This window comes from Actinia tenebrosa, unplaced genomic scaffold (genome assembly GCF_029948245.1).
Source record: "Actinia tenebrosa isolate PJP-AT-01 unplaced genomic scaffold, QUT_ActTen_1.0 PGA_scaffold15__27_contigs__length_11533743, whole genome shotgun sequence".
NCBI lineage: Eukaryota > Metazoa > Cnidaria > Anthozoa > Actiniaria > Actiniidae > Actinia > Actinia tenebrosa.
In genome coordinates this window covers 7621153-7646506 of record NW_028292575.1, presented here as the reverse complement: position 1 = coordinate 7646506, position 25354 = coordinate 7621153, and the positions used below count along the sequence as shown (strand labels likewise).

At 38.5% G+C, this 25354-nt stretch overlaps 2 protein-coding genes and 1 non-coding gene across 3 annotated transcripts; 1 reads left to right on the top strand and 2 right to left on the bottom strand.

The window, feature by feature from the left end:
- The first annotated feature begins 241 nt into the window (after window positions 1-241).
- On the top strand, window positions 242-20521 carry LOC116295214 (transient receptor potential cation channel subfamily V member 4). The gene is made up of 14 exons (XM_031702977.2): window positions 242-597; window positions 2404-2577; window positions 2965-3263; window positions 3402-3486; window positions 3811-4080; window positions 4944-5017; window positions 5306-5488; window positions 13971-14147; window positions 14827-14973; window positions 15640-15720; window positions 15814-15994; window positions 16545-16605; window positions 17205-17271; window positions 18120-20521. Exons 1-14 carry the CDS (start codon window positions 451-453, stop codon window positions 18172-18174), a joined length of 2001 nt encoding a protein of 666 aa, XP_031558837.2. The 5' UTR covers window positions 242-450; the 3' UTR covers window positions 18175-20521.
- Window positions 4255-4327, bottom strand: Trnat-agu (transfer RNA threonine (anticodon AGU)). Its single transcript has one exon. It is a non-coding gene; the product is annotated as a tRNA-Thr (tRNA).
- Window positions 20473-23794, bottom strand: LOC148910989 (pancreatic triacylglycerol lipase-like). The gene is made up of 7 exons (XM_089030864.1): window positions 23687-23794; window positions 22416-22877; window positions 22114-22323; window positions 21750-22028; window positions 21254-21407; window positions 20977-21117; window positions 20473-20611 (listed from the first exon to the last, which is right to left on the bottom strand). The coding sequence occupies exons 1-7, from the start codon at window positions 23742-23744 to the stop codon at window positions 20515-20517; spliced, it is 1401 nt and encodes a 466-aa protein (XP_088886990.1). The 5' UTR covers window positions 23745-23794; the 3' UTR covers window positions 20473-20514.
- Between the last annotated feature and the right edge of the window lie 1560 nt (window positions 23795-25354).

Genomic DNA, 25354 nt, shown 5'->3' with positions numbered 1-25354 from the left:
CGTGATCGATGATGAAACTACTACTCTCGATCGCTTTTCGCAGCAGCCGGAATAGAAAACGACGTGAATTCATCATATTATTCAGTTTTCCATCTAGATTTGAATTCAATAGATAGATATTTTTTAAAATAAAATAAAATGTTCCTACTACACTCTAATTTTTTAATATTTCATGAAAAAAAAACACGATGTTTTAAAGTAATTTTTATAGTTCATTCTTGCTATGTTATGATATTTCATAAGAAATCTGAAGAATTAAATACTCTTTAAAAAAAATAGGAAAGGAATTCTTTGTTTGGAAAACAAGAACGAAAAATAAGAAAGAAAATGACATCCGAAAGAACTGGATGAGAAACCGGAAGTGAAAATGTTTCCAAGGGATTTTTCTTCCGGTTATGTACGACTAATAAGCTGGGTGTTTTCTTGAGTTGTATTGTCGATGCTTTCAAAATGGCGGCAAGTCCAGGTGGTAAGGACTACACAGTCATACAAATGACAGGCCAAACCACTAAAGATTCAAATAATCAAGGAAATGAGCAAAAGGAGTCTAAGACGAAGGCCCTGGAAAGACCTTTCGATGAAGATTTTTGGAATAAGGTAAAGACGTTGAACCTAGCACTGTATGTCACTGCGTGACACTCTCCTCCTAGTGGTCGTTATCAAAATGCCTTTTTTATGTGTTCTACTTTCAAAAATCCTTTTTTGTGAGTTGAATTCCCTTTAAATATGTCTTAACTCTTCAGTATATCTTGATTAAATGAAAGCTTTCGCTTTTCGAAAGTGCTATTCTCAGCCGAAGGGTCAAGTAAACCTGTAAGCCAAGTGGTGTAAGCTTGTTTTTATTCATTCAGAATGTTGTACAAAATCTGTTCTTGTTTAAAATTGAAATTATTCTTTTTAACCAAGATAAAAAGATACTATAATTATAAACTGAGTTTCTAGATCGAGAATGCTTTTAGTATGATAATTTATCAAGAAATTGGCCGTACCGCTAGATTCACAAATTGATAGGATTGAAGTAATTCCTGGAATTCCACGTCTGTCACGCAATCCAGCAATGTCACGCTATCAATAATGTGCTAATTGTCCCTATTCTCTCAAACCTTTTTTGTTTAATCCATCTCCCACTCCACCTCGAAAAACAAACACGTGCTTATATACAAACCTTCACTCCATAGTGTGGCCTGTGAATTAACCAATAAGCTTATATATGTAAGGGTGGCATGGGTGGCGTAGTGGTTTACGCTCACCTCTCACCACTGTGGTCCGGGTTCGAGCTCTGGCTCAGACTGGATCATATGTGAGTTGAGTTTGTTTGATGTGTTGTTCTTTCCCTTGCCACGAGGGTTTTCTCTGGGATCTCTGGTTTCTTCCCTCCGTAAAAAGCAACATGTGAGTTGAGTGTTGTATGTTGTAAATATAGAATGTAGTGGTAGTGCGTGTGTATATATATATATATAAGTTGTATTCTATTTTCATCCATCTCACTGTGCTCATATTTGAGCAATGGGAACAGACCTGGCAGAGCTCTCCAAACAACCACAACAGCACAAGGAAGGGAAGGGAAGGTTGGGAAATTAGAAAATGGACTAGGATTGGAACCGCAGGTCGGTAGGTGTACAGCAAGACCTCTAAAAGAATAGAAGTGTGCTAGATACCTTTTGGCCTGAGTGACTGCTAATTATATCTCATATATCCAAACAGTGAGACTGCTGAAAATAGTAATTTCTTCTTTCTTAGCTTATTCTTTCTTAGGAAATAAAGGGATGTGTAGTGGTAGTGCACTCTCCTCATGGCATGCCTCTGGGTTCTTGGGTTCAATTCCTGCACTCGGCATAATGAGAGTAGAGTTTGTTTGGGTTTTTCTCCTTCCTCAAAATCTATCATGCTAATAGGTTTTAATTTGATCTGAGAGTTATCTGTGTCATGACTTTGATCAGCTGAGAGGTTGTTTCAGAGTACAATAAAATTTGAAGGATTTCTATAGTATTGTATAGTTATTATATTATTAATTTATTTCTCCTGTATGATGATATAATTTCTTATTACCAAAATTCTTATGGATTTCGAAAGACCTTATGGTGTTTGTTTTCCATATACGGTGTTGGATCTAGGATTTAAATAAGGGGGGTTCCAACATTATGACTGCCACACAGTAAAAGCTGGTAGTAGTGAAATTGGCTTCACAAAGGGAGTTCTAGTTTTATTTTGGTAAGTGCAAACTGGAGTTCCAGTTTCATTCTACATGGTCCACTTCACTAGATCTCACAAAATAATGAAGAAGGGTTCCATGGAACCACCCTGCATCTGATACTGTTTTAGTTTTTAATTTTTAAAAATATGTAATAAAAGGGTAGTATTTTCAAAACATTAGTCAAAATTTTCATCACCAATTCTAAAAAGGTCCAAGCAAAATTTAAAGAAAATGTTCCATGGAACACTGCAATGGATGAAGTTCGCACTGAACGTTTGGTTGAAGAACATCAAGAATCCACACTGAAAATACTCATTCGTGATTGGCCAAGAAGCAAGGGATATGCTGGTAAACCAGAACTGATTTCAAGTTTAGAACATCAGGTAAATACTGCTAAAGTTAATTCATGAGCAGCATATGCATAAACCTATTTTCCAAAAATGTTGTTACAAATGTTGCAGGTTTTTTTGTTTGTTTGTTTGTTTTTGTTTTTTTTTTGTATAATAATTTTATTTAGTTCTACTGGAAGAAGTCAAAATTAATATCTTTGACCTTAAAGAGGGCTTTGAAAAACAATTTTCATAAATAATAATTATATTTATTTGGTGTTAAAAACTGTTGTTTTTAAAAAATAAAAAAATAAAAAAATAGGGATTCGTGTTGGGATCCCTGTGTTCTCAAGGTCGTATACTCTCTGCACAGAGATGTTCAAAAACAAAAAAATATGGTTGCTAAGTTCTGACTTCTAACTTTTTAAATTCCCTATACAGATAAACCGTTTTGTGGAAATTATTCTTGATCGAGACAAAGTGCGCAAACCGAAGCCACGTTATAAATTTTACAGAGTGGATGAGGATGAAGATCCTTATCGCCCAACAATTTTACACCTTGCTGCTGAAAAAGGCTTTGAAAAAATATCAAAAACCATCGTGGAACACTACCCTGGGCTTTTATATCTAAATACTGAAGAGCATGATGGAAAGAGGGAACTCCTACCAGTCGAGGTGGCGCTGTTAGGATTTAAAGATGAAACTGCAGCCTTTCTTATTGGACAAATGAAAAATGAATGGTACTAGTTATTTTTCTCTTTCTTTTTTCTTCCTATCTTTCTTTCTTCCATTCTTCTTTTCTTTCTTTTTTTCCTTCTGTTTCAATTTTATTTAACAATCTAACAATTCAACTGAATAAAAACATTTTTTGATTACAGGATTCATGACCTATTCCTCTGTAAAAATGGGGAAAATAAAGCTGACTTCGAATTCGGTGAATATATTCAACATCCAAATATGAAGGTATTAGAATTTAAATTTATTTTCTAAAAACAATTCTATAAATTTGCAAAAAAATATTTTAAATCTCACATCACAGGAAGCCCAGGAACAAACTTTTCATCAATATAAAATATGTTTAATTAGGTGATTAAGAAATGCTTATTATGTATTTCTAAAGGTTTCACAAACCGAAAAAGGTTTGTATTTTAATTCAAAAATTAATTTCTCTTAATATTTATTCCGAAGAAAGTTTGATTATTGGGCTTCCTGTGGAATGCCAATTTGCCGTTATACTGCTAAGTCCAGAGGGGCTAAGTCTGTAAAAAAAATATTTTCTCTCGTCAGAAAACAGTCGTTGCTGTACTGGATCGCCTCATTAGCCCACATTGGCCGTATCTTCCAGTAGCAAAGAAAGGGAGCTCTAAAAAGGAGGAAAGAGGCATCGAATTAGCATGGAGTAGTGTCCCAGACGATCCCATGAACTACCATTTCTTTTATCATTTGCTTGACGCTGATGAGAGTGGACAACTACCAAACACGGGGGAACTAAGGAATCCTAACTTCTCTCTACATGGAAAGTCTAATCTGTATTATATCGCTAACAGCAAAAACAAGGTAATATTTATTTCTGAAATATGTGCATAATTTATGCAAAAGCTAAAAAAATATTAGGAGTGTGACCTTTAAGAAATAAATAATATTACATGTGATTATGAAATATTAAAAAAATTTAAAAGGAAAAGAGAAAAAAAAAAGAAAATAGTTATCGAGAAAATAGCAAAAATAATAAGCCCTTGCAGAGACTCGAACTCTGGACCCCTGGTTTACTAGACCAGTGCTCTAACCACTGAGCTACAAGGGCATCGGTGATTAAAATAGTAACCCCTTTCCATTTTATACGAGTTGGTTTGATTTGTTTCATTGACATCTCTACCAAATTTTGACTTCTCAACTTTTTAGGTCGTTTTACTTAACTTAAAAATCAAATTAGTATAAAATTGTCAACGAAATAATTTCTTTCTAATTTTCCTTTATTTCTTGAAAATAAAAACGGTGTATATTATTTTTTCGCGATCTTTTCTTTTTTAATATTTTCATAAAGCCAAGATATCAAAAGTGAATAAAGTTTTTAAGAACTTCAAACTTTTTTTCGTTTAAAAAAAAGCGAACTACACTTTTTTTTTAAAAATGAAAGCAAAAGTTGTAGGATCTCGTAGCTTGGCTACGGGGTTGTATCGGCCTGGAATCCTTGGATCGACCTTTTCGGGATTATCCTAGTGAAGCGGGATGATTATCCCCGGGATTTTTTGTTTTGATGAAAAAAAGAAAAAAAAATCTAGTTAAAATCTTATTGGCGATTCCAGGTGGAGCTTTCACCCCTTTCCAATCAAGAAAACAGCAACGAAACGGGAGCGGTTCGCTTTCTGTAATTGTTTTGAGTATGATATAATATTTGTTTGTCTTTTCTTTTCGTATAGGAAGCTATCCAACACCCTGTTGTTAGGATGCTTGTCATGAGAAAGTGGCGAAAATTTGCTCGTTGGTGGTTTAGGTATGGTCAGTTGAATTTAGAAAGGTTTAGGGCTATTTGTTTCTTTTCACCGCATCTGCATGGTACGAAAAGGGAAAATAAAAAATATATACATAATTTTTTTTCTCTTTCATAGTTTGATGTTTCGTGTCACAAAGAAGGAAACTTGATCGATTTAAAAAAAAAGTGATTTTCTAAAATAAAGTGAAAAATGTTCTTAGTCATTTAATGTATCTCACATGACCAACATATCCTCCACCAGTCATGAAGAAAAAGTACTAATATATTATTATTATCGTACACTTGTAGCATTCAAGCCCTGTTCTACTTGTTTTTCCTGACTGTGATGTCCTACGCCTTAATCTTTGGTTCTACCCGTTCTAATCCCTCCAAGTACAACGGCTCGGCTGACGGACTGAGGGCATTTTGCGAAATCATGACCATTCTTTTGCTAATGTTTTACGTCATAGAGGAATGTTTTCAAGCAAATAAGTAAGTAAATATTCTAGTTTCCCTATATCCTAAGTTTGTATTTTTTCATCTTGTCAACTTTGGGTTTTGTATGCTCCACGCAGAAGCCTATTGTGGTTGCAATGCGCTGCACCGTGGAGTACTAGTATTAGTTCTCTTAAAACTGTATTTCAATTAAAACTCATCAACTAATAAGTTTGGGCTAGGTACCAGTGCGGGGTCCGGTTACGCGAGTATATCCCCCAGCAAGGAGGTAACCATGGCAACCGGGCCACAACCCAACACTGGTGCCTGTCACACTGTTAAAACAGTGGAGATAATACTTACCTATGATGACTGAACTTAACCATATAGAGGAGGGAGGGAGGGGCAAATTGTACGATGGCAAGGATGCAAAGATGGCATACAAGCTACAAGCCAGCTAGTGAACACGCCACCCGGAGCGTGGGCGCATGCGTAGCATGGATGCTCCGCTGGCCAACGTTGCTTAGGCTAGCAGGCTTAGTTGTGGTTTTAACTTTGCCTAAATTACATTTAGCCCCATTTAAAACTCATCAACTAATAAGTTTGGGCTAGGTACCAGTGCGGGGTCCGGTTACGCGAGTATATCCCCCAGCAAGGAGGTAACCATGGCAACCGGGCCACAACCCAACTTCCGACCTCGACCAAGGGTGCTTGGTAGAGAACATATGACCGGTTACCATGGGACCTTCCTACCAAACGAAGTCCAAGCACCCAGGACCAAGTAATAAAACAAAAGCAACAGAGGGGCACAAACGCTAATCTCTAGTCGAGCAATGAGCCTTTAATGTGTAGTTAACACGATTTGCCGAAGCCAGAGAGGCTACCAGGGTTCTAATATAAACCCTAAAGGCATCGCTTGACCAACGGCCTAGTGTTTGAATTAGGTGGTCTGGGACGCCGTTGTGGGGGGCTACTGTGGCCGTGCTGATGCGGAAACTGTGGCTGGAGTAGTTGCCAGGGACATTGCCTACCTTCAGAATGTCCATAAGCCAGTTGGTGCTGAAGAGATCGTGCGACTGAGAGGCAAAACAGATTGAAGGAGGAAGAGTGGGCCAGGTGAATCACCACGAGTGGCCAGATACTTAATTGACGCATCCACCGCACACAAGGGAGAGTTTGCTTTGCCATTGTATATGAAACACCCTTAGCGAAAACAGGCCCATGATACATGACACCTTTGCAGTGCGAGAGTGGAGGATTGCTGTAACTGCTTCGTTGTCAGTTCTAAAAAGTATGTGGTGCTAGGGCCAACCATAACCCCAAACATGACCTGCGATGATAATATGGAAAGGCTCTTTCTACGTGATGGATAAAGCTGTTGGTTCACGGAACAGAGACCGTTAAACCAGTCCTCGCCCCAGAATATTCCATAACCTAGGGCAACCGAGGCATCCGATGTCACGACGATCGAGGGAGGGTGAGATAAACCTGAGTAAAGCCAGAAGTTAACGCCATTCCAGGACTCCAAAACATTTCGCCACCAGCTCAAATCTAAATGAAATTCGGAATTAAGTCGAATGGGGTGACGGTGGTTCCTGAAGCAGGTCAGGGTAATGATCCTGCGTCGAATACAGGCGCGACCCGGCCAAACGACTTTGGCTGCGTGGTGGCACCATCGACGATCGGCGCAGGAGTCCAAAAGAAGTTGCAAACGGGTAAGCTTCTTCGTTGGGAGGCGGGCAGTTGAATAACTGAGTTGAGCTAGATCCCTAGCACTACCGGGGTGGAAGACGGACCCTCACACTTCTTGGGATGTAAAGGTAAGTTGCTATCGAATTGCGACAAGCCAAACTGCCGAGATGCCAAGCCGTTTAATAGACAAACGAACAGCTGCGGCATAGGGCAGCATGATAGGAGAAACGCAGGAGTACTACGCGAAGCGAATGGACGAAGTTTAAGGTAAAGCAACGCTACGCAGAGAAAGTCGAGGCGTAAGTAGTACTATGCGACATGCAGACTATCGAAGGGAAGGGGAATACCAAGACAAGCAATATGACAAGCAAAATAGTCTTCGCGAGGGCGATGGTGGTAGCGAAGCCAATGCAATGCGACAAACCAACTGTCGTAGCAATGTAGAAAATATTGAAGTACTGCATATCAACAATTAAAACGCCGAGCAAACTGTTTTAGCAATAGAGAAGATATCATCAATGATGGATACATCGGTAAAACGACAAGCAAACTGTTTTAGCAATAGAGAGGATATCATCAATGATGGATACATCGGTAAAACGCCGAGTCAACTGTTCTAGCAATAGAGAAGATATCATCAATGATGGATACATCGGTAAAACGACAAGCAAACTGTTTTAGCAATAGAGAGGATATCATCAATGATGGATACATCGGTAAAACGCCGAGTCAACTGTTCTAGCAATAGAGAAGATATCATCAATGATGGATACATGGATAAACGACAAGCAAACGTAGGGGTATAGCGAATCATGTGATAATAATAATAATACGACAAGCAAACTGTCGTAGCAATGTAGCAACCATGAAGTGAAGAGTGCCATGAAAATACAAGCGATCGGTCGTAGCAATGTAGCAATAATAATGAAGAATGCAAATAAAAATACGACAAGCAAACTGTTGTAACAATGTAGCAACAATGTAGCAACAATATTGAAGAATGCAATGATAATACGACAAGCAAACTGTCGTAGTAATGTAGCAACAATAATGACGAATGCAATAATAATACAAGCAAACTTTCGTAGCAATGTAGCGACAATAATGACGGATGCAATAATATTACAAGCGATCTGTCGTAGTAAAATAGCAATAATAATGACGAATGCAATAATAATACGACTAGCAAACTGTCGTAGCAATGTAGCAACAACGATGACGAATGCACTAATAATAGGACAAGCGATCAGTCGTAGCAATGTAGCAACAATAATGACGAATGATATAATAATACGACAAGCGATCTGTCGTAGCAAAATAGCAATGATAATGACGAATGCAATAATAATACGACAAGCAAACTGTCGTAACAAAATAGCAACAACAATTACGAATGCAATAATAATACAAGCAACTGTCGTAGCAAAATAGCAATAATGATGAAGAATGCAATAATAATGCGACAGTCAAACTGTCGTGGCGAAGTAGCAACAATATGTGGTAAAAGCAATAAATAATACGACACGCAAGCTGTAGCAATAGGCAACGGCTGACGCAATATAGAAGTGTCAAAAGTGATGAATACCATACAAGCAAAACAGCCCTAGCAATATAACAACATAATAAATAATGATAAATGCGATTATAATTCGACAATCAGTCATTAATGCAATAGTAATAAGACAAGCAAAATGTCGTAGCAATGTAGCAACAATAATGAAGAATGCAATAATAATACGACAAGCACACTGTCGTAGCAAAATAGCAACAATAAAGACGAATGCAATGATAATACGACAAGCACACTGTCGTTTCAATGTAGTAACAATAATGACGAATGCGACGATAATACAACAAGCACACTGTCGTAGCAATATAGCAATAATAATGACGAATGCAATAATAATACGACAAGCACGCTGTCGTAGCAAAATAGGAATAATAATGACGAATGCAATGATAATACGACAAGCACACTGTCGTAGCAATATAGCAATAATAATGACGAATGCAATGAATAATACGACAAGCACGCTGTCGTAGCAAAATAGGAATAATAATGACGAATGCAATGATAATACGACAAGCACACTGTCGTAGCAAAATAGCAATAATGATGAAGAATGCAATAATAATACGACAATCAAACTGTCGTGGCGAAGTAGCAACAATATGTGTTGAATGCAATAATAATACGACAAGCAAGCTGTTGTAGCAATAGCCAACGGTTGACGCAAAATAGAAGTGTCAAAAGTGGTGAATACCATACGACAAGCAAAACAGCCCTAGCAATATATCAACATAATAATTAGTGATAAATGCGATAATAATTCGACAATAAGTTATGAATGCAATAGTAATAAGACAAGCAAAATGTCGTAGCAAAATAGGAATAATAATGACGAACGCAATAATAATACGACAAGCACACTGTCGTAGCAAAATATGAATAATAATGACGAATGCAACGATAATACGACAAGCACACTGTCGTAGCAAAATAGCAATAATGATGAAGAATGCCATAATAATGCGACAATCAAACTGTCGTGGCGAAGTAGCAACAATATGTGGTGAATGCAATAATAATACGACAAGCAAGCTGTTGTAGCAATAGGCAACGGTTGACGTAATATAGAAGTGTCAAAAGTGGTGAATACCATACGACAAGCAAAACAGCCCTAGCAATATATCAACATAATAATTAGTGATAAATGCGATAATAATTCGACAATAAGTCATTAATGCAATAGTAATAAGACAAGCAAAATGTCGTAGCAATGTAGCAACAATAAAGACGAATGCATTGATAATACGACAAGCACACTGTCGTAGCAAAATATGAATAATAATGACAAATGCAACGATAATACGACAAGCACACTGTCGTAGCAATAGGCAACGGTACGGTTGACGCAATATAGAAGTGTCAAAAGTGATGGATACCATATTAATACGACAAGCAGAACAGCCGTAGCAATATATCAACATAATAATTAGTGATAAATGCGATAATAATTCGACCAAAAGTGTCGAAGCAATAAGCAAAATAAGAGATGACATAAGGGCTTACAATAATTTTTTTTTTTGATTTCTACATTTTTGCAAGTACCGGCAAGGAGTGTATTAAAGGCGACACATATCTACCCTTGTTCCACGAGATGCAGACTGGTTTGGTCAGTTGTGTTTCTCGAAAGGCTTATCGAGTGGGGGAGCCAACAGCGTTCGCCGAACAGGCGATGAGTGCGGAGGATCAACAACTTATATCTTGTGAGATCAGCCCATCTATTGGGGAAATACAGTGTGGGTCAGCACAAGCATGTAGATAGAAAAGGCCTCCATCCAGCTAAGGATATCTTCTATGAGGCGTTTGTTTTTCTTCGTCTTGGATGATAACACCAGCCGGCCGTCCAACATCTGTTGTGGTTCGTCCTCAGTTGCTGGAGTGAGGTTAGCGAGCAGACAAGTCGCTCAGATCGATAAACCGCCCAGTGACAGTCTGGGTAACGAGCTTCGGTGGTACTGGCGAGTGACCCAGACCAACGACAAATGCCCATTGAGTAGCTCGAAGTCGTTGTTGTGTTCGCTGGGGCGAACGAGGTTGGTTGTTCTCTGTTTGCTATAGCTGACACAACGGCGGCTTGAATAACCTCTAGCAATTCGGCAGAAATTGGAGAAGACTGTGGAAACGGTGGATCGGCCATTGCTATTAACTGGGTAGTCCAAAAGCGATAAAAGCAAGCGACAAAGAAATGCAAATTGTACGATGGCAAGGATGCAAAGATGGCATACAAGCTACAAGCCAGCTAGTGAACACGCCACCCGGAGCGTGGGCGCATGCGTAGCATGGATGCTCCGCTGGCCAACGTTGCTTAGGCTAGCAGGCTTAGTTGTGGTTTTAACTTTGCCTAAATTACATTTAGCCCCATGTAATTTTCTAGATATCTTTCAATCACGTTTAAAAAGGAGCTGAAATCTGTACCGTACCGTACGTATCGTATATAAACGAAACCGTCTAAGCGTTGTCATCTATAGCTAAAATCTAGTGTGAGCTGCGTCGGTGGCTCTACTCGGTTCTTGCAGTAATGATAAAAAGGTAAATAATACACAGTGAAAAGATGAAAAAACTTACTGACGTTTCGGACGCTAGTCCTTCGTCGGAGTAAATGTAAATCTTTTACTCCGACCATAGTTAATAGTGTTCTCCATTAACTATGCTCCGACGAAGGACTAGCGTCCGAAACGTCAGTAAGTTTTTTCATCTTTTCGCGGTGTATAATTTACATTTTTACAAGAGAATATAAGGTAAGAGAGTATATCCCTGTGACACATGAAAGTTTCTTGAAAATCTATTTTTAGCTCCGCGCGCTAGTCTGAGCTATTTTAGCATGCGAATCTTGATTGGTCAGAGTTGTAGTAATGTCATGGGTACACAAGAGATCGGCAGTGACAAAGCAAGCTTCACGCAGTTGACAAACCAAACCAAACTTTATTCAATTTGACGAGAAAATGTGTTTAGAGGAATTCCTTGAGAAATTCTGAGAGGTATTTGAAGGAATCCATTATAACAGTATGTAAAAAGTTATGTAAAAAATACTCAGCTGAGACAACATCATTCAAGCTTGTTTTTAAATCAAAACAATGGTCGCTCGATTGAGACTCAATCATTTTGGAGTTGATTGCAGTTATAGATGAGACTGTAAGTTATTCTACAATTCTCCGACTAAACAGAAATACAGTTAATATTGCTGCATCCCAAGAACACGTACTTCTGACCTGAACTTCAGTGTTTTCAAAATGACAAGTTATCTAATGGACATCTAAAATGAAGGTAGATTGGACTCGTTTACGAAAGAGCCGGATTTTCGATGAAAAAACTTGTTGAATTCAATGAGTCAAGAGTTTAAAAAACTTTAAACTTGAGAGAAAATTTAGCATTAACTGTTGGAATCAGTTGTTTACCAGTAAAAAGAAGAGGTTTTAAGATAGCTGAAAACAGTCAAGCTGCTCGGAATAGAAGAATTAAACATAAAGGCACAAATACGCCGAACTGAGAGCATCTGGCAGAAACAATCGCAAGTAAAACGCCCTTCAATCAGGTAAAAATAATCTCTTTTTTATTAGTTTGAATCCTCATATACTAAGTTTGATTCACTTTTGTACTTCGCCGATATTGTGATTGTATTCCTATTGTCTGTTTGGGACTTTAGAAGTTGAAAAGTTATGAAAAAAATACCTGGACATTGAGGCGGAGCGAAAATTCGAGATACAAAATTTGAAAGAAAGTTCTAGTTTTAATAGTCAAACTTTTTCATTAATTCGCCTTTTCCCAATGGGCAAAGTTATGGCGTTCCAATCCCGCCAAAATTCAATGTTGACATGAAACATTCAACTTCATGCATCAACATTCAAGTGTATATAATACAACTTCGAAGTTCAGTTTTCAACCTTAAAAAACTTGGGATTGAATATTCAATGCCATACCTCAACATTGGAGTTTACATGCTCCAACATCGAACTTCACAAACAGGAACTTTCAACTTCATTAAACTTGAGATCGAACAGGCTTAAACATCCAACTTCATTTAACAACTTGGAATTTGTAAACTCTAACTAACAACTTTCAGGCTCAAACGTTTGAACCCAAATTTTTGAATTCATTTAATTCGATAGTGTTGATTGTACGTTTTGGATGGACGTTATATAGTGCATGTTGCAATCGGATCAGTTGGAAGTTGAGTACTCAAACACGTACCAACTCCGCCAAAAAGTATCAAATGTCAATGTGACGTCATTGACGAAGGCTTGTGGGAACATCGTAATACGAGCGCACACTTCACTGAGGATTGAAACACGGTACCTTCCTTCGCTCAGAATATTATCGGGTACATCAAGTGAGACTAGCATTCTATCGCATTCTATTAATGTAGTCGACTCTTAATCTCAATAAATCAATATCCACTACATCCTGGAGCTCATTGATAGCATCAATTACACTTCGCAGCGAAAGCTGCGCCATTTTGAATTATAAATTCGAATAAAATTTACACAACTACTACCCCCATGGAATAATTTTAACTGTACAGCCGGGTTACCTGTGGATTGTTACGTCATACTGACACTCGACACTTTTTGGCGGTCGTGGTACGCACAATGATACTCAGCTTTCAACATGACTGAATTTGATTTGAAACAGTGATGTTGAAGGACGAGGCTTTGAAAGTTGTTTGGAAAACTTGAATGTTGATGCATGAAGTTGAGTATTGGAGGACTGCGAAGTTTTAAAAGTTACAGGCAAAACTTGAATGTTGATGCATGAAGTTGAATGTCAAAAATCCCTACAAAAATCTATTTTTTCACGTGTTCCTGATTTAAACTTTTCCTAAAATGTTGATATAACCTAGATTTTAAGGAGTTTTTTCAAATGAGCTATCAAAAAATATAGAGTCCCGTGCAAAATTTGAGGGTTTTGCCCTGTTGAAGCTCAAAACGCGTATGGTTCTTCAATAAAATCTTGTAGATTTTTCAGCGGTTTTTGAACGCGCGCTCATCGTGGGCTCAATTCGAACGTTAAAAAGTAGGCAGCCACCTTAAAAATAGCTCAGGCTTGCGCGCGCAGCTAAAAATAGATTTTCAAGAAACTTTCATGGTTACAGACCCATGTATGGGAGATGTGCTCTCTTACTTAATATTCTCTTGCTTTTTATCATTACTGCAAGAACAGTAGAGCAGCGTAATTACCACAACAGTACAGCTACGTACAGCTGGCTACGAATTTCCCGTATCTTTTTTTCCTCATATACGAAAACTGCTCCATGTTAATCTAGTTTTTGTATCTCTATAACAGCGAAGGACTAAGCCGGTACTGGAAAGACCCTTACAACTACTTTGACTGGCTTGGTCTTGTGCTAACCTTCCTTGTCATCCCTTTACGTTTTGTTAACTCCGACATCCAGTGGACGTTAGGCGCCCTTGGATTTCTTTTCAACTTTCTGAGAGTTTTCAAGTTTTCTTGCGTCACAAGGTAAGATATTGCTGCTTCCCGAGGTTATGTATGGATTGTGCAGCTATTTTTTAAAAAAGGTCAAAAAAGGATAGTGAAGATTTTGCATGTTGCATAACAAGCCTGAAATGTATTATATTCATATGTAAATACGGTCAGCAAAAAAGAAAATATGCCGGAAAAACATGCAGAGAATTTTGGGAAAATTCCATTTTGTTGTGACCTTTCGCTGATTGCATTCACATCACCCATGGTGCATTTCAGGCTTGGCATTTAGCATGCAACAAAACGTCCACCAACTTTTTTTGAAATAGCTGTATACATCTAGTTCTGCAAAAATCGCCGTTGCTAACAACTTGTTGTGATATGTGTTACAGGACTACTGGTCCTTCTTAATACCAAGACTCTTGATTTTGTGTGTACCGTGACATAACAAGGTTCAATTAACCTCCATTAACCTCCTCATCGTTTACCTCACCCTTCCCATCCCCAGTATTCGACCTTGCTCAAGGGGTAGCTAAAAACTTTGTGTTTTATATGATACAGAACCACTGGTCTTTACACCAAGACTCTTGTTCTTGTGTACCTTGACATGAACAAGGTTCAATTCACCTCCTCATCGTTTACCTCGCCCTTCCCATCCCCAGTATTCGACCTTGCTCAAGGGGTAGCTAGCAACTTTGTGTTTCATGTGATATAGGACCACTGGTCTTTACACCAAGACTCTTGCTAAGATCGTTTACCGTGACATGACAAGATTCATGATAGTGTTTGTGGTGATATTCCTGGCGTTCTGTGGTTCACTGTACATCTCGTTAAGAGCTATGAACTCTCAGTCACTGCTTAGGTAAGGTTTTGTCCGCATATGGAGGATCAGTTTATTTTTATGTTCTGTTAAGCCTGGTTGACACTAGCGTCGGAATCGGAATCGGAAGCAGCATACGCAGACTCAGTAGCGTACTGCTTATTGACAATGCTTGTCTTTTTTCCCCACCTAGGTGATATCCCCTCCCCCCCTCCCGTCCGAAGTCCACGCTACAGGCCTGCTATTTCCCCCAGATCAGTTACCCTGCGTTACTTCGAGATCAGAAATTTAATGCATTGGTCGACTTGAAAACCAAACTTCTAACTTACTTTATAAAATAACTAAGATATAACGCGCGCTCCGATTGGTCAATTACCGTTTTATATAACTCAACACCTGGCTCAACATAGATCGTGAGAAAATGACGTCAGCAACGCAAGCGATGTTTTGCTTTTTTCTTATGTTTTTTATTATTTCTTTTGAGTTAATCGTTAGTTATATCTTAGATATTTTATACGGCTCTTGCTTTTCCTAGCACTTCTCTCTGACTCACGCAATTTCCCGCGTGCTTGTATAACTCAACATAGTACAAGCAAGGGGAGTTTTCTATCTCTTCAGAGTCAAACGAAGCAAGCTGCACTCGGGAAAAAAACTAGTGCTTTATTGATATAAGCTTCATGTGTTTTCTTTTTCTGTCACTATTTGTAGTGGTTTTGATCAAGTATTGCTTGCTGGGATGCGAGCGTTGGTCGAGCAAAACCCGGTCGATGATGACTACTCGAAGTTTAAGTAAGTCCTCAATATAGCATTACACTTTTTTTGTTTTTTCTTTTCTTTATCTTTCTATTTCCTATGCTATATTTATTTTGACATAATTTTCAGATGGTTATCTGTCATACTTATTCTGGCCTACATGGCGATGGTGATCGTGATCCTGCTAAACATCTTGATTGCGCAGCTCAGCTACACCTACGCCGAGGCAAAGAAAATGGCGAAGCTTCAGTACGACATTGATCGCGTGCTTATCGTCACTCGCCTCGAGCACAGTAGATTCTCAAGATTCGTAAGTAAAACCAGCCTTTTATGATTGCATTATGTATAAATGCACTTTACCGATCGGGTATCGATCAGTACACTTCTCCGAATGGCTATCGATCAGTGCACTTCACCGATCGGGTATCGAACAATATACTAGTTTCTCCTATTGAGTTAGAATTGGTATTGCGAGTGAAATCTGTATTTAAAAAGCTGTTTTGCACACACTTACAGCTCATGTTTTTACGCTACCTTCCTAGACATTTTTATTTTTATAAAATATTTAAAATGTCTAGAACGTTTTACAACGTACACATCAGTTTCTCTGCAACCTCCGGGCTGGTCAGACCTCGCGCTCTCTATCCTTATATCTGCTTCCCAGAGCCTGTGTTTCTCGTAGTCAGCGGTCAGCAGCTTGAAACCACTAGTGCTAACCACAAGGAAGCAAGGGTTTGAAAACGAGATCCACTCGATCCTAGACCCCTGCCATACTTACTGCGCATGCTCGAGACTATGAAGTCGTGCACGCGCAGTAAGAAAAATTATAGGGCTGATTAATTTAACTATTTTATTCACAGAATCTTCGCGTCAAACACTACAGTCTTGGTGATTGGATCGGCGAAGTTAAATTAGCCAAAGGTACGACGAAAATGCAACAGAATTCTACAGTTTGTTACCAATAATCCCTTTCACAGTTCCCTGCGCCATCTTCAAAGGTAGCCGTTCCTTTGTGTCGAGACGAACGGTGACTCATGCAATAATATCGATAGAGACCTTTTTTATTCACATGTCTCTATCATTTCAAGCTCACTGTTCGTCTCGCTTCGATGAAAAGGCACGGCTTCCTTTCAAGATGGCGTAAGGAACTGTGAAGGGACTATTCTTGTGCACGAAAATAATGAGTTAACGGCAGCCAAGTTACAGAGCAGGACTAAAGCAATATTTTTATGTCAGGGAATTTGGTTCCCCAAAGGAAAAAAAAATTTTTTTTAAAAGTTGTTTTCTCCTGCAGCATGGCTGTCGTGAAATGCTTCTGTACCAAGGAGGTAGAGTTCAAGTGACAGATGTTGTCACTGCTTTAGCCAATCAGAATTGTTTGTCACGCCTGCTTCGTCACGTTAATTAACGGAAACAGCAGGTCACGAATGATTCTAGCTTTCACAGTAAAAGATCTGCTTGTGACCTGTACGTCTGACCTGTATGAAGAACCGTAGTTTTTATTCGCTATTTCTAACTAGAACTTCTGGAGTACAGCGAAGACAGTTATCCTTGGGAAAGCATCGAAGAGAAGCTTAACCAGATAAGGTGAGACAACAACGCAAGAATGGGGTTTGTAGGGTGGTGTAGCAGTAGCGCACTCGCCTCTCACCTCTGGGGCCTTCGATTCCTGGACTCGGCATTGCATTTGAGAAAGCTTGTTGTGTTTGTCTATACCTTACTTGATTCCAGTCTGAGAGTATGTGGACCGCGTGGCACTAATGAAATAGTAGAAGATAATATAGGTAAGTTGTAGTGCTTGGGAACGAGGTTATTCCGGGCGAAAGCCCTTGGAATTAAATTCGGAAAAATTAATTTCCGACCTCGCTGGGATTCGAACCCACGACCTTCGGAATTGTACTACCGATGCTCTTCCAGCTGAGCTAGAGGTCAGACTGAGAGCAGGCCGGGGTGAAATTTTTCCGAATTTAATTCCAAGGGCTTTCGCCCGGAATAACCTCGTTCCCAAGCACTACAGCTTACCTATATTATCTTCTTGATTCCAGTCTGTCTTTTTTCTCTTTTGTATTTTGTGCAGTTTGTATATTTTCATAAAAAATTACACCAACCGAGTGTTACGAAGGTTCTATCTCTAAAAATAGACCCGTTGCAGCACTTTGGAATGCAGTTCAATCTGGGGGACAAAACAATAGGTTCCAATTCTCAGGAGATTGGAATTCTTTTGTTTTGTCCCCGAGATCGAACTGCTTTAACTTCGCCTGCAAAGGGTCTATAAGATAAGTAAGTCACGTGGTCATTTGCCTGTCATGTCACGTAACATGAAGTAAGCTACATAAAGTCACGTGACCATTCTTCCGCCATCGTCATATTTACCACTTCCGGATTTGCTGTATTTGAGCACAGGTTCTAATCGTTTCTATGGTATATATGTTTAGAGAAATGATGCGAAAAGTTATCAAGCGCCTTCCAGTTCCTGACAGCGAAGATTAAACTGGGACAACAAATCAGTTCCGTCCGCCCGTCCGTCCGTCGGTCCGTCCATCCGATCGTCCGGCCGCCAGGACTGAAGGCAGGCAAATCAGTGTTAGTATTCTTTGTGGGACATATCTTATAGGTATTTCGTATTTTTTAATTACAGGTAGTTAGCTTTTGGCATTTTTATGGTTAAGACTTAAAAATGCATTAATACCTATATTTCTAGATGAAAGCGTCTTTGACGCCTATAAAAATTAGCGTAACCTTTAATTAATATTTGTAATTTTTACTGTTTTATTAGTTTATTAGAATAAATAGTTAATGCAGCATGTATAATCTTAAAAGGAAGAACTCACGGTTGAAGTTTAAGGGTCCATTTACCTCGTGAAACAAATCTTAGTTTAGAAAATAATCGGATACTAATTCTATTTTTTTTTTTTTTTTTTTTTACTTTTTCATCTTTTATTCGAAAAACATTGATAGTGTTTTATAAGCAATAGCATGCAGATAAGATCATAAAAAGTGTATATGTAAATGAAAAATCTAGTGATATTAATAATCATTAGCATATACCAACTTGTGTACTTCCTAAGAACGCGCGCGCTCATTGGTTAATTGGAGGTGAATATTGTACGATATTCACCTCTGAAACTCGGAATATTGAGTCGGCAACAAAATGGCATCTGCCGGAAATCCTTTTGCTACAATTTCCGATGAGGAAATTTAAAAAATGAAAGTAAATACCATTCCTATCAATACTAAAAATGCAATGAAGTATGGCCTAAAAGTTTTGCTAAACTTTTGCTAAAAGTTTTGCGCGAATCAAGGGAGCACGTTAAAATTTTGATTGTGTTGGTTTATCTTCGATTTTATCGCACGTATTGTAAGATATAGCAAGCGTTCCTTGTAGTTCTTGTTTACGCGCGCGCGCTACACTTCATGGCAGGCGTTCCTTGCTTTAGTCGGGCTAGCCAATTTACTCCGAAAACCGACGAATATTTTGCGAGGAGCGGAGCGACGTGTAAAAAAGGAGGGGAGTGAAACTGTAAACCACGTGACCCTTTTCAGCCAATCAAACAATCCAAAATCAAAATATTTTTCGCTCTATGCTGGTAGCAGCATCTATAGCTATAGAAACGGATTACGTGACAAATTCAAAAAAAATGACGTGACATGTCAAACAGATGAAAACAAACAAAATGGCGTCCTTGAGCGAAGAGCAAAACAAAGCTTTTAATATCGTAGAAAAAGGTTTTAGTGTGTTTATTAGTGGAATAGCTGGAAGCGGAAAATCATTTTTAATTATATATATATAAAAGGAGTTGAGAAAGGGAGCAAGCGGTGTTTTTATCACCTCATCAACGGACATTGCGGCTCAAAATATATGAGGATCGACAATACATTATTTCGCCGGCGTGATAGGAAAAAAATCGGCTCACGAACTGGTGAACATAATAAAGAATAATCCTACTGCTGAAAAGTTTGCCTGATCACATGGCTTTAGCCCTTTTTCGTTACACTCGGTCTTGTAAACTTAATATGCCTCCGTAGTTTTGATCGACTTCCCCATTAGATACGGAAAATAAACTAGTGATTATTCTGTAAAAAAATTCAAAATTCAAATTAACGATTTCAAAAACATTCAAACGAGTGACTCGACAGTTCATCTTGAACATAAACTCATACGCTCATGTTACGTAAATTCATAAATTCAGCTGACTTCTAGTTTCGAAAAAGTACTTACGTTCTAACTTGATCGTGTAATCCAGCCATCAATGTGCATAGCAACCGCCTGTGTGCATAGCAATCTGCTACAAGCATAGGACGATAAAATTTCCACTGTTTCACTCCCCTCCTATTACACTCGTCATTCCCTTCCTTACACGATCGTAAGCCATTCGGATCGGCCGAAACCAAAACACTACGAGGAACGCCTGTCACAAGATGGATTGCACGCGCTGGATAGATCAACCAAGAACAATGACTTTCCTTACACAAACAAAATTTTAATGTGCTCCCTTGCGCGAATTTGTCACGCAAACTAAAAGTTTCTTTTTGTTTGTTTTTATTGAATTATTGTATATAAAAATAAGTTACTCTGTACACAAGTTGGTATATGCTAAAACAATTATTCGCCTCAGGCTCAGTGAATGTGGAGAATTCCCCGATATTCACTTCGCCTTCGGCGAATAATAGCTAATTATATTGTTTCACGGAGCCTTCGTTCTACTTGGTCAGCAGTCAGTAGACCAAATTTTCAGTTAATGCACACTACGCCCAAGGTTAGTTTTATTTTAGCGTCACAGTTGAAGGGTTGCCGTCAATAAAATGATTGGTATTTATACCCATCATGCATCAGCAATCATGGTCACCTCTTCGTAAGCTCACGCGGTGCCTCGTGCCTGAACTGAAAAATCCTGAAGAAATCCATTTGTTGAAGCAAGCTGTGTAGCTGGAAGGCAAGAACAACAGGTTAAAGATAGTACGTGGTTGTAGAAATTCAAAACTGTGAGTTGACAAAACACAAGTAATTGAGGAGCTGCAAGAATTCCCGCGAGAATCAAAGGACAAAAACATGGCGGCCATCTTGGTGCAATTAACGAAGAATACTAATGGGAAACCTTTAGTTGAATAGAACCAACATGGCCGCGATGACGTATAACGTGCAGTCCAAGAATACAAGACAGTGGGACAGTGGGGACAGGAATTTTTTTGTTATCCTGAAAAATATTCCTTGTCAATTTTTCAGTGTCATGACAAAACTAACGGATAAAATGGAAATCGTTTGTTCATTGACCAGCCTCGTGTTGTACTCACGTGTTATTCTCGTCACGTACAGTAGCTTTATCAATGTATATGTCTTGGCTACCAGAATACGTCAACACGATGGCTTTCAGCGATTTCGGGTGATGATCACTCGGCACTAGACGACTGATTTGACTGGCATCTTCTATCTCACTATTCCAAACAATAATAATAATAATAATAATAAAGAGGATGAGGATAATAATAATGATGATGATAATATAATGGTTATCACTTGTATTGCGAAAATTCCAGGCAATAATATGCTCAAATAAGCAAAAGTAATAACCTCAGAGGTGTTTGAATCGTCTTGCCATCATGGCTGATTAGCGAGATCCCAATTTTCTTGCTCTTCACCGCGTTGACTAATGAGTCGAAAAACCAAAATCCCAGCTTTTCAATTCTTAAACCACTTAGAACCACAGACACATAATGTCGAGGAGCTGAAAGATTTGAAACGAACAAACAAACAAACTGAAACAATTTTTTTAGAAGGTAAAACATGTCTTGTCATAAAATTTGATATGATGACGGATGAGTTGCATGGCACCGCCATTAACTTGGCCTTCCATACCAATGAAGGTCTAATCATCTGATCTGGGATGTAATTACAAAAGCAGAATCTTCCTTTTAGTTTTTGACGACTCTCATGAGGGACTGGACGCTAATTGCAAACCCGTGTACAGGCTTGATTAGGCCCACAATACTTTGCGGCGATCTTCACAATCGAGGCTACTGACGGCTGTCGTACGCTCACTAATGTAGTTAATAGCATCAAGACTTACCGCAATAGCCTTTTTTATCATAGATTGATAAATAAAACTTGTGTGAGCCATTAACATGGTACTGGTCAGCGTTGTATCCCATCTCCGGGCATGCGCCTTCACATTCAAAGCATCTACCTTGCTTGAACGCCTCCCAACTTTCACAAGGAAACGCTTTTCTTGAGCATCGGTGATTGATAGACGAGGTAAAATAGCTAATGACCTTCATGTGGTCGCAAGCGAACACCCAAGGCATTGCCGAAGGTCCTTCTTTGAATTTCTGAAGTTGCTTAAAGGCGTCTGTTTGTTTAAAAATGGTTTCGTAAATCAGCCTTACGAAATTTTAAGGAAAAAAAAAGCTAGGTTAACAGAAATATAGATTTACCTGCTAACTGCTTAATACTAGGACATCCTGGTTGAGAGGTGCCACCATTTGGATAGTAATCCACGTGACCGGATATACGTCCTAGTCCCAGGCCTCCCTTCAGATAGTAGCCTGCGTCTGTGTGTATGACGTCAACAAATTCAGCATCACTCGGGTCCAGTCTTTTGTGTGGAGAATCAACGTCAAAATGTACTTGCGCAGGATCAAGACCTGATAAAAGTTAACAGCACTTTTAAACTTGACATTCGCCTGTTGATTCACGTTTGATCTCAGTTTATTGACTGGGGCGTGGCCATTGTTACCTGTTATGCGGCCAAGCCTTGTGTGGTTGCGCATGCGTAGAAAAGCCCCTGCAAACCCAGCCACGTGAGCTCCAAGGCCGTGTCCAATTACGTGGACCTTGGTTGAATTGAATCGAAACTGATAGTGAAGCTCTTTTACGAAGTTCGCAAGTTGACGCCCAACGACACGTGTATTTCGCGCCGCGTCAAGGTACTCCATACTTGCGCGGGCTTCCCAGTCCACTACAATGACATTCATCTCCTCCCTCTTCATCAATTCTCTACGCATTTCGCCGATCCATGGTATGAAACGATTTTGCCAGTAGCCATGGACTATAACGGCAAGTCTAAGAGTTGGGTCAAATGTTGTTGTTCTGATGCTGTGTAGAGAATTAGCGCTGATCCTTTCGCCATCGTTTGTTCCTCTTGGAGTAAAAAGGTAGAAGTCAGTCTCACTTTGGCTGAATAAAATGAATCCCTCGACTGAAAACAAAACAGACAAGTCAGCTAGGGTCATTTCCTCTGTAGCCATGGACTATAACTGCAAGTTTGAGGTTTGGTTCAAATGTTGTGCTTCTGATGTTGCGTTAATAATTCGCGTTTATTCTTTCGCCTCTTGGAGTAAAAAGGTAGAAAACCATGTCACGCCTGACTCCCTATCCACCATAATGCAACATAATGTATGAATGAATCCCATTCTCAACTTTCAAATTAGAATTTCATGAGAACCAAGGCAATAATACAATGTGCATGGCTAAGTCTTTCTTATTTAAGCTACGCCACAATAGTAACTGATACGTTCAGACGAGATTGCATCGATCAGTTACATGATTACATTTCATTGATCAGTTACATGATTTTTACATGAGTTTAAAAAGTCCTTTGAGTCACTAGACAGACAATTATGAATATGTTTCAAAAAATGATGAAATTCCGGTTTAATGGCCGTTGTTTACCTCTACCCTGTCTATCATAATAAAACGACTATAAATCAAGAACGTTCTCTATTACGAAAACAAACAGGACTGGACAGAACTGAACAATTCAGATGTGATATCATTATTCTAACATCTAGAATGTGAAAGACCGGCTTATTTCAAGTTAGTATTAGTTGGTTTTTAGGAATATCTGGCGAAACACTAATGAAACTAACTAATGCTAATGAAATTCTTTTCAATTCACTAAGATAAAAGGAAACGATGATCCAGGGAGAAAGATGGAAACTCTAAAAACGACAATTACAAAGAGTAACACTGAAATGGAATAAGCTTTTTTTTGTAGATAAAACTTACGTGTAGACAAACAAAACAAGGAAAAAACGCAGAACAAGAAAAGGAACTTGGAATCCATCTCGCGTAGTTGGAGAACAGCAAATATCAACACGTCTTGGAAAATCTTCAAATATATAGAAGGCTTTCACGCCCCATGTGGTTTACAAGCCTGGGGCTTGCAGGACGTCATGTTGTCTGTCAAGGTCTTTGGGTCTAGGTCGAGATGGTGGTTTTTTATTGGTTAATATAGCACACATGACACCATGATGATTGATTATGGTTTTTTATTGGTTAATATAGCACACATGACACCATGATGATTGATTATGGTTTTTCATTGGTTGTTATAGCACACATGACATCATGATGATTGATTATGGTTTTTCATTGGTTGATTATAGCACACATGACATCATGATGATTGATTATGGTTTTTCATTGGTTGTTATAGCACACATGACATCATGATGATTGATTATGGTTTTTTATTGGTTAATATAGCACACATGACATCATGATGATTGATTATGGTTTTTCATTGGTTGTTATAGCACACATGACACCATGATGATTGATTATGGTTTTTCATTGGTTAATATAGCACACATGACACCATGATGATTGATTATGGTTTTTCATTGGTTGTTATAGCACACATGACATCATGATGATTGATTATGGTTTTTCATTGGTTGATATAGCACACATGACATCATGATGATTGATTATGGTTTTTCATTGGTTGTTATAGCACACATGACACCATGATGATCGATTATGGTTTTTCATTGGTTGTTATAGCACACATGACATCATGATGATTGATTATGGTTTTTCATTGGTTGTTATAGCACACATGACACCATGATGATTGATTATGGTTTTTCATTGGTTGTTATAGCACACATGACACCATGATGATTGATTATGGTTTTTCATTGGTTGTTATAGCACACATGACACCATGATGATTTATTATGGTTTTTCATTGGTTGTTATAGCACACATGACATCATGATGATTGATTATGGTTTTTCATTGGTTGTTATAGCACACATGACACCATGATGATTGATTATGGTTTTTCATTGGTTGTTATAGCACACATGACATCATGATGATTGATTATGGTTTTTCATTGGTTGTTATAGCACACATGACATCATGATGATTGATTATGGTTTTTCATTGGTTGTTATAGCACACATGACACCATGATGATTGATTATGGTTTTTCATTGGTTGTTATAGCACACATGACACCATGATGATCGATTATGGTTTTTCATTGGTTGTTATAGCACACATGACACCATGATGATTGATTATGGTTTTTCATTGGTTGTTATAGCACACATGACATCATGATGATTGATTATGGTTTTTCATTGGTTGTTATAGCACACATGACACCATGATGATTGATTATGGTTTTTCATTGGTTGTTATAGCACACATGACACCATGATGATTGATTATGGTTTTTCATTGGTTGTTATAGCACACATGACATCATGATGATTGATTATGGTTTTTCATTGGTTGTTATAGCACACATGACATCATGATGATTGATTATGGTTTTTCATTGGTTGATATAGCACACATGACATCATGATGATTGATTATGGTTTTTCATTGGTTGTTATAGCACACATGACACCATGATGATTGATTATGGTTTTTCAT

Coding starts and splice junctions, on each gene's coding strand:
- LOC116295214 (XM_031702977.2), top strand. CDS start 451: ATGGCGGCAAGTCCAGGTGGTAAGGACTACACAGTCATACAAATGACA. Junction 2,578..2,964: donor TTTCAAGTTTAGAACATCAG/GTAAATACTGCT, acceptor TTCCCTATACAG/ATAAACCGTTTTGTGGAAAT. Junction 3,264..3,401: donor GGACAAATGAAAAATGAATG/GTACTAGTTATT, acceptor TTTTGATTACAG/GATTCATGACCTATTCCTCT.
- LOC148910989 (XM_089030864.1), bottom strand. CDS start 23,744: ATGGATTCCAAGTTCCTTTTCTTGTTCTGCGTTTTTTCCTTGTTTTGT. Junction 22,878..23,686: donor CTTGTTTTGTTTGTCTACAC/GTAAGTTTTATC, acceptor TTTTGTTTTCAG/TCGAGGGATTCATTTTATTC. Junction 22,029..22,113: donor TAGTATTAAGCAGTTAGCAG/GTAAATCTATAT, acceptor TTAAACAAACAG/ACGCCTTTAAGCAACTTCAG.